At 50.4% G+C, this 13,447-nt stretch overlaps 1 protein-coding gene across 1 annotated transcript in view; it reads right to left on the minus strand.

The window, feature by feature from the left end:
• LOC144668756 (adhesion G protein-coupled receptor L1-like) overlaps positions 1–13,447 on the minus strand; it is a 153,445-nt gene that overhangs the window by 53,832 nt on the left and 86,166 nt on the right. The window contains exons 12-13 of the mRNA XM_078531087.1: positions 5,697–5,763; positions 3,206–3,297 (exon numbers count right to left, since the gene is read on the minus strand). Coding sequence (XP_078387213.1) covers positions 3,206–3,297; positions 5,697–5,763 — 159 coding nt within the window. The remainder of the gene's footprint in view (positions 1–3,205; positions 3,298–5,696; positions 5,764–13,447) is intronic.

Raw genomic sequence — 13,447 nt, forward strand, 5'->3', positions numbered from 1 at the left:
GCCGTTCCTTCACTGTCGCTGAGTCAAAATCCTGGAACTCCTTTCCTACCAGCACAGTGGGTGTACCTACACCACATGGACTGCAGCGGTTCAAGAAGGCAGCTCACCACCACCTTCTCAAGGGCAAATGGGATGGGCAATAAATGCTGGCCTAGCCAGCGACGCCCACATCCCATGAAAGAATGTAAAAGAGTGGCAGAACACAATGACACGCCAAGCCAATGTAACACTGCACTACTCTGACAGCACATGATGTCCGATGTCAAACTAGCCCAATGCGTTCCAAATATTTTACGCCTTTATAACCCACCCTTCTGCTACTTTACCAGTATGGTGATGTCAATGGGATAGGTTAGAAGGAGCATCTTAAGGGAAGAGAATGAGGTGATTGGATTGGTTTAGGGAGGGAGTTCCAGAGCTTAGGGCCTAGATGAGGAAAAGCTGTTCAAACAGAGACACAGAAGAGGGAAATAAAGTGGCTACAACTCCAGTGAAATGTTCACTGCAAACTCGTTTCTAAAAATTAATTCATGGGATGTGGGTGTCACTGGCAAGGCCAGCATTTGTTGTCCATCCCTAATTGCTCTTGAACTGAGTGGCTCGCTCGGCCGTTTCAGAGGCAGTTAAGAGTCAACCACATTGCTGTGGGTCTGGAGTCACATGTAGGCCAGACCAGGTAAGGACAGCAGATTTCCTTCCCTAAAGGACATTAGTGAACCAGATGGATTTTTACAACAATCAACAATGGTTTCATGGTCATCGTCAGACTTTTAATTCCAGATTTTTATTGAACTCAAATTCCACCATCTGCCATGGTGCGATTTGAACCCAGGTCCCCAGAGCATTACCCTGGGTCTCTAGGTTACCAGTACAAGTGACAATATCTCTACGCCACCGCCTCATAGCGAGAAGGAACAGATGAATATTGCAGGTGGTGCTATATAGGCAGGTAGAGGCTATGGTGGTACGCAGGCTGGGGATGGTATATGTGAGGTGTACCTTTGACAACTGACCTCAGGACTTCCTCACTGGAGTCACCAGTCAAAGGACCAGCGGGTAGGCCTGGTCACCTAGTAACCAGCTGTGAAGTGCCCCGGCTCCTTGATATAATGTTGGCACAAACTGAAGGCCTGAGGTCCAACATCACTGGCATATTAATCGAGCTGAAGTATTTCTCATTAACTTACAAATAACGAGCGCAGGGTCGGACCTGGTGCCTGATACAAGCGCAGAGTGTATCACGCTAAACACACGCTCCCCGCCCCCAACACGAAAACCAAGCGATCCGCACAGGTAGCGGAAAAAAAACCCCACGCGGGTGTTGCAAGGGGACCTTGTGTGTCATGAATGAGGGCCTTGTGTGTTAGAGTGGCCTCCGCTCCAGTGCTGACGTGTGCATTGGCTGAAGTGCCCAAAGGGTTTGGTACGTCGTTGGGACCAAACGCATGTGGTAAATGTGGTGGCCAGGCTGGGCGACGCAGAGGCTTTCATAGAAACCAGGAGCAGGAGTAGGCCATTCGGCCCTTTCCCAGCCACAGGAGGAGGGGCGGTACCCATGTTAGGTCCCCCCTGTAGCTCAAGCTCCGGCAGACAGCGCAACACCCTCGGAAGCAGGAGGCGGCATGTCAGGCATGTCGAAATAAATGTGCCTGGGCTGGGGAAGGGAGTTTCTTGGCCAACTACCTGGTGGTCCAGAGTGGAATCCCATCTTCCTTCCTGCCCACCCCCTGGTGTGAACCACTCCCATCCAAGGATGAGGACTGGCAGGTTTGACTGGGGATCGGTGAGAGAGGCGGGTAGTAGCTGAAAGCGGGGTTCAGGAGACCTGGGCAGAAGGAGACCCGTAGCTCAGACACGCAGCGGCAGACACGAGGTACAACCAACGCAGGAGCAGAAATGTGGGAAAAAGTGACAAGAAAGGGCAGCAAGAAAGAGAGAGAAAGAAACCAGCCCTTGACATTCGTTAATGAACAGCACAAGAGACCAAGAAGTGCCCAATTTAAGCAGGCGGACAAAGGGGCTTTTTCTTTCATGGGGATGTGGGCATCACTGGCTAGGCCAGCATTTGTTGCCCATCCCTAATTGCCCCTGAGAAGGTGGTGGTGAGCCGCCACCTCGAACCGTTGCGGTCGTTCCGGTAAAGGGTCAGACGGGGCCAGGAACCCAGGAGGAGGGGTGGGGTGGGGATGCCTCCCGAGGACTGAGGTCAGATACAGGCCGGTGTGCACACTGAGCTGGGGCTTCAGAAGGAAGCTCGAGGCTGGCCTACGGTGGAATTAGGGGCCTGGCACTGATGCCTCTCGGTAGGCCGGTGTGATCTCGCCCCCCCCCTCCCCGGGCGTGTACGTCCTGCGCGGGGTCGGCTCTGAATCGCCAGAACGCTGGCCAAGAGCCCAGCGTTGGCCCCACCCCCAACCCATAGCAGGATGAGGTTTCCCAGGCCTGAAGGAGGCAGGGCCCGTGATCAGTTGGGTGAGGGGGGGGTGTTGGTGGGGAGGGTGGGGGAGGAGCTGACTAGCGAACGTCGAGCCTCTGGCGACACTCTGTACTCCCGGAGTTCCCATTTGATTTCTTCCTGGGAAGAGCCAGCTGTTTCTTCAACTTTCCGGTGGGTGCAGCCTTTGGTCGCCCCTTCATTAATGAGGCTTTATCCCCTCGTCCAATAACCTGCTTTCTACCTTTCACAATCCAACGAAAACCCTTCAGCAGCCAATGAAATCCCCCGCCATATTGCCTCAGCCAATGAAATCATCGCTGATCTGCTTCCCCCCTGTCCAGGAGCCAATAAAATCCCTCGACCTGTTCCTCCAATCGAGCGGACAGTAAAATGGAACCATCTCTCAAGTGGCCAATGAAATCCCTCAACTTTCCTCTAGCCTGATTCCAATCAAACTCTGCTTTTATCCAGTACTCAGTGACTCTCTGATCTTCCCTCCCTTTGTCTTCCCTTCCTGCCCTGGATCTCCTCCCCACCTCTAACTCTCTATCCTTCCTGTCCTCCTTCACCCCCCCCTCCTCCCTCACCCCCCCATCCACCCCCTCGGCCTCCATCCCACACCATCCACCCAACCCCTCCCCCCCACCCCAGCCATCCTCCTCTCTCTCCCTGTCCTCCCTCCCCTCCCCCTTCGCGCCCCCCCCCCCCCCCCAAAAAAAAAACCCTGCCCATCCGCCCCCTGCCCTCACTGGCCAGGAAATCACGTACTTGATGTTCTCCAGCCGGCTGGAGTCTGGCTTCAGGGAGCTGTTGCTTCGTACCATCTTGTGCAGGGTGATCATCAGAAACACCAGGTTCATCTGCCAGGGACGAGGAGAACAGAGAGTGTCACACACGGGAAAACCCTTCACAGGCAGAGTAGTGAGGTCACAGGGCAGGGCGATCATTGTCTTTGACATTTTACTGGGACCACACACACACACACACACACAGACACACACTGCAAAAAACCCCCCAGGGCACCTCAGCCCAGAGTGACAGAGAAACAAAAAAAAACTCGCGGGACCCTGAATCAAACTTTGCTCCATTCGGTGAATAAGATAGCAACTTTAAATCAAAATAAAAATCACCTCACCAAATCTTTCACACTTCACTCCTGGCTTCCTCGTTAACCCTCTCGCCTCCGGGTCAGGAGGCTGCGGGTTCAAATCCCACTCTGCAGAGCCTTGAGCATTAAACCGAGGCTGACACTCACAGTGGAGTGCTGAGGGAGTGCTGCACGGTCAGAGGTGCTGTCTCTTGGATGGGATGTTGAACCCACAGGACCTGCCTACCTGTTCAGGTGAATGAGAAACATCTCATGGCTCTATCTGAAGCAGAGCAGGGAGTTTACCGAGTATCCTGGTCAATATTCCTCACTCCACCAAGAACAGGTGGATGAGGGCTTCGCTGGCTGGGCCAGCATTTATTGCCCATCCCTAATTGCCCTTGAGAAGGCGGGGATGAGCTGCCTTCTTGAACCGCTGCAGTCCATGTGGTGTAGGTACACCCACAGTGCTGTTAGGGAGGGAGTTCCAGGATTTCAACCCAGTGACAGTGAAGGAACGGCGATATATTTCCAAGTCAGGATGGTGAGTGACTTGGAGGGGAAGTTCCAGCTGGTGGTGTTCTCATCTATGTGCTGCCCTTGTCCTTCTAGGTAGTAGAGGTCGCAGGTTTGGAAGGTGCTGTTGAAGGAGCCTTGGTGAGTTCCTACAGTGCATCTTGTAGATGGTACATACTGCTGCTACTGTGTCGGTGGTGGAGGGAGTGAATGTTTAATATGGTGGATGGGGGTGTCAGTCAAGAAATATTCAGAAAAGCACACAGACATACACACACACACACACACACACCCTCACTCACACATGCACTCTCACACATACAAAGTCTCTGTCTCACTCACATATACACACACACGCCAGGAAATCCTCCTCCACAGTATTATTGCTAGTTTGGTTTGTCCAATCGATATGTAGATTAAAGTCACCCATGATTACAGTTGTGCCTTTATTGCATGTGTCCCTAATTTCCTGTTTAATGCCTTCCCTTACATCTCTGTTACTATTTGGGGGCCACTAGACAACCCCCACCAATGTTTTCTGCCCCTTGGTGTTTCTTATATCCACCCAAACAGATTCCACATCATGATTTTCTGAGACAATATCCTTCCTCACTATTGCATTGATTTCCTCCTTTACTAACAATGCTACCCCACCTCCTTTCCCTATTTGTCTGTCCTTCCTAAATATTGAATACCTCCAGATGTTCAGTTCCCATCCTTGGTCACCCTGCAGCCATGTCTCCGTAATTACTATATCATAACTGTTTATATCTGTTTGTGCTGTTAATTCATCTACCTTATTGCGAATGCTTTGCACATTAAGATACAATGCCTTTAGACTTGTCTTTTTAACCTTGTTAGTCATCTCAGCTTTATTTTGCACTATGAACCCATTTGTTTTCCGCCCTTGTTTTTTCTGCCTTCCACTTTTGCTTCTTACTTTTCTGTCTTTTGTTTCTATCCTTGTTCCTCCCTCCTCTGTCTCCCTGCTCAGGTTTCCATCCCCCTCCCATTCTAGTTTAAACCCTTCCCGACAGCACTAGCAAACACCCCCCCCACCAAGGACATTGGTCCCGGTCCTGCCCAGATGTAACCCGCCCTGCTTGTACTGGTCCCACCTTCCCCAGAGCCAGTCCCAATGTCCCAGGAATCTGAATCCCTCCCCCCTACACCATTTCTTCAGCCACGTATTCATCTGATATATCCTGTTATTTCCACTCTCGCTAGCACGTGGTACTGAGTAATCCTGAGATTACGACCTTTGAGATCCTACTTTTTAATTTACATCCTAACTCCCTATATTCAGCTTGTAGGACCTCATCCCTTTTTTTTAACCTATGTCATTACCTATACACACACACATTCTCTCTCTCACTCTCTCACACACACAATATCTCTCTCACACGCACGCAAAACACACACACACGCACTCTCATACACACGCACACAAGCACTCTCATGCACAAACACACACACTCTCTCATACACACACACAAACACACACTCATACACACGCAAACACACATTCGCAAACACAAACACACATACACAAACACGTAAACACGCACATACGCAAACACTCTCATACACACACATTCTCTCTCTCATACACACACGCACACACACACACCACAAGGTAGTGTAATTTGCACGTACCATAATAACAAAGGACACGGGTCCAATGAAACTCCAGATAAAGTAGTTGTCCACTCGAAGCCAGCATCTGTGTGTATGGAGAAGGGAGGGAGGTGGAAAATGGGGGAAGTTGAGGTAAACAAATAAAATAAGGCATAAATGGATGTTGGGAAGAAAAAAGTCAGTGGGGATGATAAATGGAGGAAGAGAGCAGAGAGAAAGCATTAGCTCAGTGTGTTAGACGGAGTGAAACAATGTTGTTGATAAATGCACTGCAGTCAGCTTCATTCACTGCCCTAGCACTGATGATGGATATCCTGCCTTAAATATCAACTCTGACAGGGCACAGAGCCATTTATCAATGAAACAGAACATGAAGCTCAATATTGTCTGCAATGGGCTTTTCCGGGGGTTGGGGTTGGGGGGGAGGGGAGGGAGGGGGCCATTTTCAGCATTAGGTTTTACTCATTCCAGAAGGCCGGTGAATCCATTACTTAAAGCAGCCCCTTCCGGATGGGAATCACTTTTTCCCAAAAATATGCCTTATTCAAAACAATTGTCAAAGTGCTATCCAAAACATTTCGAATTGAATGTTACAGGAAGCGTAGTAGAATTCAACTTTTCTCCCCACGGCATGTTGTACCCTGAGGTGCCTCAATACAATTGCAATACTCTTGATATTCACAATGTGCATCCCGTGTCCAGCATGCAACCTGAGGGGTTCTATATAATCTCCAGCCCCTCGGTGTACTGCAGGTGGAGGAGTTAGACTGTGACCTTTCCCCATTGCGCCTTTGTGGTGGGCTGCCCCAAAGCTTCAGAGCGTCCCTAAGCACACAGTCCTGGATCTTGGAATGTGCCAGTCTGCCACACTCGCTCGCTTGGCATGCAGCTTTTTGCACTGGAAGACCAGCCAGTTTCGGGCGGACCTAAGAGCGTCTTCCATCGAGCTGATGGTCCTCTAGCCGCAATTGATGTTTGTTGGGGTGCGCGTCGCTGACCGGCATGTACAAGTTCTCCTGTCCGAAAGCAGGCCCTGTCCTCTAGTTGGGGGGATGGTACTTGGATGAAATATTTAAGCAGGTCCATCTGTGCCCACCCACCTTTCACTGAGAGAGTAGAGGAATCTCTACCAGTGTGAGCAGATGTCAATTCTGTTGCAAGATGCCAGTCAAGTAGGAAGCGTTCACTGGAAGAAAGTTTCTTGTGCGGCTGTGTGGGCATCAGTCTTGGCTGCCGAGTAAGGTTAGAGAATCAAGCCCTCCAAGACTTGTGCACCAATGCAGGCTGGCACTGAGCACCACACTGATGGAGGTATCGCCTTTTGGGTGAGATCTTAAATTGCCTCTGCGGTGGTTGCAAAAATATCCCATACCGCTATTGAAAGGAGGGCAGGGGAGTTGGGCTAGTGTCATTAACAATATTTATAAATCCAGCCACCAAAAATGGGTTATGCCATTGCTGTTTTTAGGAGTTTGCTGTGTGCAGATTGGCTGCTGCGTTTCCTACTTTACAACAGTGACTACACTTCAGTGGACGTAAACTGCTTTGCGAGGTCCTGAGCGCCACAGACAAATCCATGTGTTTTCATACTCTCTGTGATCAGTGCGTTTTGCATGTGAGGGGTGCGTGTGTGTATTTTCTTGCCCTTAGAGTGCTTGTCCTAATTTAAATGATTCCAGCAGCAAGCTTTTGTGAGTTTTAAAATAAAGGCAGTTATTTATTATCCCATTTATTTATTATTCATGAGTTATTTATTATTGGCCCGGAGGTTTAAAAATGCAATGTCTCACTCACTCGACTATCATTCACATAAAGATTAGATACCAATGAGGAAGAAAAACAAACAATAACCCATAACTTCCAATTTCTGGAGCGTCATACTTGGGGTGGGGTGGGGCTGGGGTACTCCAAGATGCGCTGGGGGACCCCTCCTCCCCAGTAGTCCCCAGGTAAGGATTTCATGGCAATTGCCTGAGCGGGTCAAACATCCAATGGGCAATTACCCTGTACTGGGAATGATCCAATACTCCGAATTAAATCATGGGCTTCGGATGGTTCTGACTGTATCAAAGTAATAGTTAGAAGAATTAAAACCCCTTCTAACTCCTGGGTAGTTATAGTGCTGACCCTCTCTGAACGCCCATGGGACCCCCAGACTACACTCCTGCCCCACCCCCAGCCTCACCCCATCCCAGTGGCTAACCCCCACCCCCTCACTGGACCACCTGACTATCCCTTCCAGACCCAGACTGCCCTCCCGCCTCCTCAAGGAACCCCTGACTAACCCTCACCCCCACCCCCCACCGAATATACCCTGAGACTTTCGCAGGATCTCCAGGCTACACTTCTGACCCCTTACAGGACCCCCTGACTACCCTCCCTATCTCTGAGTCCACCCCCATCCCCTGACAAACCCCCCGAACTCCCATGGGACACCCTGAGTACTCTCCCCACCCCCCATCCCTCAGACTACCCTCCCTTCCCCTGACACCCCTCCCTACCCACTCCTGACTACCCCAGCTACCCCCCACGAAACCCCTCGACTACCCTCACCGACCACACTCCCCACTGATCACCCAACACCCCACCCCCAATGACCAGGAGAACCCCCCCCCCGCCACTGACCATCAAAGACCCCCCCCACTACTGACAACACAAACCCCCCAACTCAACTGCCCCTCCCCCCAACCCAACCCCCTGACTATCCCCCGCCCCTCCCTCCTACTCACTTACCTTACACACTTACCTTCTCCCTGGCTCCTCAAAGTGGCCGGACCTTTAAACCTATCCGCTGTACGGCAGCTAGTGACGTAAAAAAGAGGGCATGTCTTCCTTACCCTAGACTCTCCCAAACCCGACTGAAGACCTCAAGAACCTGCTGCACTGCATCTTTCTCACCTGGCTCGAGTTGGAAGATTGGGAAAGAAAGGTCCGGCTACCGTTCAGCGTAGGTCACTAGGAGGTTATGGCCAATATGATTATAAAATATAATTGTCGCAGTCTCTCTTACATGGCAGGCCTGTAGTTCCTTAGATGAGTTGACACTTTTAATTGAAGCAAAGGTCTTGGAAGTAGAGGATTCTTGGTAAGCTGCGAGGCTTCTTGTAGTTGAATTTTCAGGAAGTTGGTTCTCAGGTGAACTTGAAGTTAGAACAGCTTGCGGGGAGTCCTTCTCCCACTTTCAAGTTTTAGTTGTTTATTACCTTGGCTGCATATTTGACTTGCAGCTTCTTTGATGGCTGTCTGATGGAGCTGCCCAGAACAGCTTCTTGCCGTTTTAAAAACAGGCCACAAACATGGCTGCCTCACCATGTGACCTGTCACAAGTCCAAAGTCCTTTTTCAAATAAGGCAGGCGGCCAGGCTGATTATACATTGTGTGTGATGACTTTCACACTTTAAGAGTTCGAGACTGCTGGTGTCTTTATATCTGAATAACCATATAGTTGCCTAGGCCACCACACTTCCCCCCTTTTGTCCTACATGGGGATGCCCAGCGACCGGTTGCTTATTACAGTATTCGCTTAGATCCTGTTGCGCGCGGTTATCCCTCCTGTATTCGATCTGTTGCGGCAGCCTACCTCGCTGTCATCACCGCCCAGTCCCTTACCCTTGGGTACCCTGTTGTTCTACATGTTCCCCACGCAGTCGCGGCTCTACTTAACAGTTCGGCTACCCAACATCTTACCACTGCCAGCGTCATCCGCTGTGAGACAGCCCTTTTAGGGGATCCCTCATCGACTAATGTATGATGCACCACTCTCAACCCCGCTACCCTGTTACCCACGGATGAAGACGGTGAGCCTCATGACAATAGCTCCACTATTGTCCAGCACTCCATCCTACCTCGTCCAGGTCTGCAGGATCATCCTCTGTTAAATCTCGACCTCATTCTTTTTGTCGATGGCTCTTCGACTCGATCACCAAGCGGCGATTTACTTACCGGCTATGCTATTTGTGACTCTTACTCTGTTATTGAAGCATCACGTTTGGTGGTGGAATTTCGGACATTGCGATTTATCCGATAAACTCAAGACTGTGCTACTCCGGCTTCTGACCGATCGTTGTGTTTCCGCCGCGATAGCCATCCACCTGCCCCTGCAACACTGGCTTCGGGATCTTCACTGCACGGCGCACTACTCTGCCTGCCCAGATCATCAGTATGCCCGTGAGGTAACAGGCCATCTGGGTGAATGCTATGTTCTTTCTATATCTTCCCTTTGCATCGGACCTGAAGGAGTTGCTGGCTCCATGTCCCTACCTCCAGCTGCCCAATCACTTTTTCATGCCCGGGATGTTGCACCTCATGTTACCCTCTGTATCTCCGTTGGGTATCAGGCCAGGGACCTTGGTCCTATGGTGTACTGCCTTCAGTGCACAGATCCCCAATCATCTGTGGAATTGATGGACGGTTACCTGAATATCAATGATCAGGCTATCCAATTTTTTCCCTCTATTCCCCTTGAGTATCCTGCCTATTTTCAGCACCATGCTCTAGGCAGTGTAACCACTGGTTCCCTCGATGCCTTGGTAACTATCCCCAATACCTTGTGGGAAAAGGGTCCTAATGATGTCGGTTGGGTATTATCAGCAGAACCTTTTCGGGTGCGTTTGGATCCCTCCAAACCCCTCCCTCGGAAAGCTCAGTACCCTCTTAATCCCGAAGCGATGGAAGGCATAAAGCCTGACCTTCAAGACCTTTTAAACTCCGGTGTTATTGTTCCCACTGTTAGCCCCTGCAACACTCCTATACTCCCTGTGCGGAAGCCAGGCAAGCATACCTGACGTTTTGTCCAGGACTTGCGGGCGGTAAACGCTTGTGTGATCCCAGCCTATCCAGTAGTGGCCAACCCGGCTACCATACTTGCCTGTGTTCCCCCTAACTCCACTTGTTATACTGTTGTTGACCTCTGTGGAGCCTTTTTCTCCATACCCATACACCCTGACTCTCAGTTTCTCTTCGCTTTCACCTTTTAAGGTACTCAGTATACATGGACCCGGTTGCTCCAGGGGTATACGGAGAGCCCGACCATTTTCTCCCATGCCCTGCAGGCTGATCTCGCCGATGTCTCCTTCCCTGGAGGTTCTACTCTCCTCCAGTATGTCGATGATTTGCTTCTGTGCTCTCCGTCTGAGCAAACTTGTCTCGACGACACCCTCACCCTTTTGAAAGTCTTCGCCCATAAAGGCCATAAGGCCTCTCGTGAAAAGTTACAGTTCTTCCAATCTCATGTTGAGTATTTGGGCCATGTTCTTGACGGCCCCGCTTGACTCCTATCCAAACTTCGTGTTGACAGCATTATCTCCCTTCCCCTTCCCTGCGCTAAAAAGGATCTGACTCATTTTCTTGGCATGACGGGGTATTGTCGGCTGTGGATCCCTAATTATGCGAACTCACTAGGCCCCTACAGGATCTTGCCCTCCCTTCAGCCCCTGAGGACCTCGCTTGGGAGTCGGACGCCCAAGCCGCTTTTACGGCCGTCAAGACGGCCCTTATTTCTGCTCCCACCCTGGGCCTTCCAGATTATACTAAATCTTTTCGCCTTTATGTTCACGAACGTTGCGGTTTTTCACAGGGGGTGTTTACCCAGTCCCATGGGGATGCCCAGCGACCGGTTGCTTATTACAGTACTCGCTTAGATCCTGTTGCGCGCAGTTATTCCTCCTGTATTCGATCCATTGCGGCAGCCTACCTTGCTGTCGTCGCCGCCCAGTCCCTTACCCTTGAGTACCCTGTTGTCCTGCATGTTCCCCACGCAGTCGTGGCTCTCCTTAACCGTTTGGCTACCCAACATCTTACTGCTTCCCGTGTCATCTACTATGAGACACCCCTTTTATAGGGGATCCCTCATTGACTATTGTACGATGCACCACTCTCAATCCCGCGACCCTGTTACCCACGGAGGAAGACGGCGAGCCTCATGATTGCTCCACTATTGTCCAGCACTCCAACCTACCTCGTCCAGATTTGCAGGATCATCCTCTGTTAAATCCCGACCTCATTCTTTTTGTCGATGGCTCCTTTACTCGATCACCAAGTGGCGATTTATTTACCGGCTATGATATTTGTGACTTTTACTCTGTTATTGAAGCATCACGCCTCCCGCCATCCTGCTCTGCCCAAGCCACTGAACTTTTTGCCCTTATACGAGCCTGCATATTTGCTGCCAAACAATCGGCCAATATCTATACTGACTCTCGATATGCTTTTGGCGTGACACATGACTTTGGGCAACTTTGGAAACTCCGGGGATTCCTCACATCAGCAGGATCCCCCTCTGCCAAGGGCAGCTCATCGCTAATCTTTTAACGGCTGTCCAGCTCCCTTCTCCCTTGCTGTTATTAAATGCTCTGCCCATACACAGGGCAATGATTTTGTTTCTCACGGTAATGATAGGGCTGACCGTGCCGCCCGTGCGGCCGCGGCTGGTCTCACTGGGTCTGTGGTTCCCCTTTGTTATCAGGCTGCAACCCCTTCTCCTGTAGCTAGTCTAACTGATCTTGTTCACTTGCAGTCACAGGCATCTACCCGTGAACAAAACAGTTGGACTCAAGCATCGTGCGCACAACACTCTGTCGGCCTCTGGATTTCTTCTGATGTCCGTGCAGTTGCCCCTGCTTCACTCCTGCCCTGGATTGCCCGCATGTTACATTCATTTACCCATGCGGGCAAAGGGGGGATGAACAGAATGGCACAGCAGATGTGGTTTGCGCCTGGGTTTTTCGCCATGGCAGCTAAAATAGCTTCACAATGTCTGCTTTGTCAACGACATAACCCAGGCAAGACGCTCACAGTGACTGCTGGTACGGGACCCCAGCCATGGGGCCCGTTTGTACACCTACAAATGGACTTTATACAAATACCTAAATGTATGGGATATAATTATGTTTTAGTTCTAGTATGTTTGTTCTCGCGATGGGTGGAGGCGTATCCCACCCGACGAAATGATGCTGTTATTGTTGTAAAATTGCTGTTGCGTGAATACATACCCAGATTGGGATACCAGAGATTTTATCGAGTGATAATGGGCCTCATTTTATCGCTAAAGTGATAAAGGAACTGCTGAAAGCCTTACAATGTAACCATCATCTTTCCTGCCCATACCACCCCCAGTCTACTGGGGCGGTGGAAAGACAAAAAAAGCTCAGAAAAAGCCCAACATTGAAGATTACCATCAATACCAGCCCAGAGACCTAGTCCTGGTTAAGATCTTCAGGAGAAAGAACTGTTTGGAACCTCGATGGGAAGGACCTTTCCAAGTCCTGCTCACTACCCATACGGCCGTGAAGGTTGAAGGACGATCTTTGCGGATCCACGCCTCACACGTCAAGCGGACGCTGACCTCGGACGGAAATGCTTGTGCAGGAACTTCAACTGAGCTGTCAGAATGCTGACTCTGATTTGGATCCTGTCCTGCGTGGTCCTTGCGGGGGCATGGACTACCAATTCTGCGGTTCAGCTAATGCAGGCCGTAGCCTCGCAAGTTAATCGAACAAAATGTTGGATTTGTACTCATTTTCCTGTTAACCCCTCCTCCTCAGTGATGCATTTTCTGGCTCAGAAGAATCTGGACCTTGCAAATTACAAAAATCAGTCCGGTTGCCCTGACTTGCTGGCCCTGCAAGTGTTGCAGCTCAGTCAGACCTGCCACATCCACTGGTATGCCCAGGCGAATTCTCCTTTTGTCTGGGATCGGCTTAGCTTTTGCCAAAATTCCACTTATTGGTACCCAACCCTAGTCTGCAATGACTCATTCTGGCTTTGTGGAA

Source organism: Cetorhinus maximus, chromosome 28 (assembly GCF_964194155.1).
Source record: "Cetorhinus maximus chromosome 28, sCetMax3.hap1.1, whole genome shotgun sequence".
NCBI lineage: Eukaryota > Metazoa > Chordata > Chondrichthyes > Lamniformes > Cetorhinidae > Cetorhinus > Cetorhinus maximus.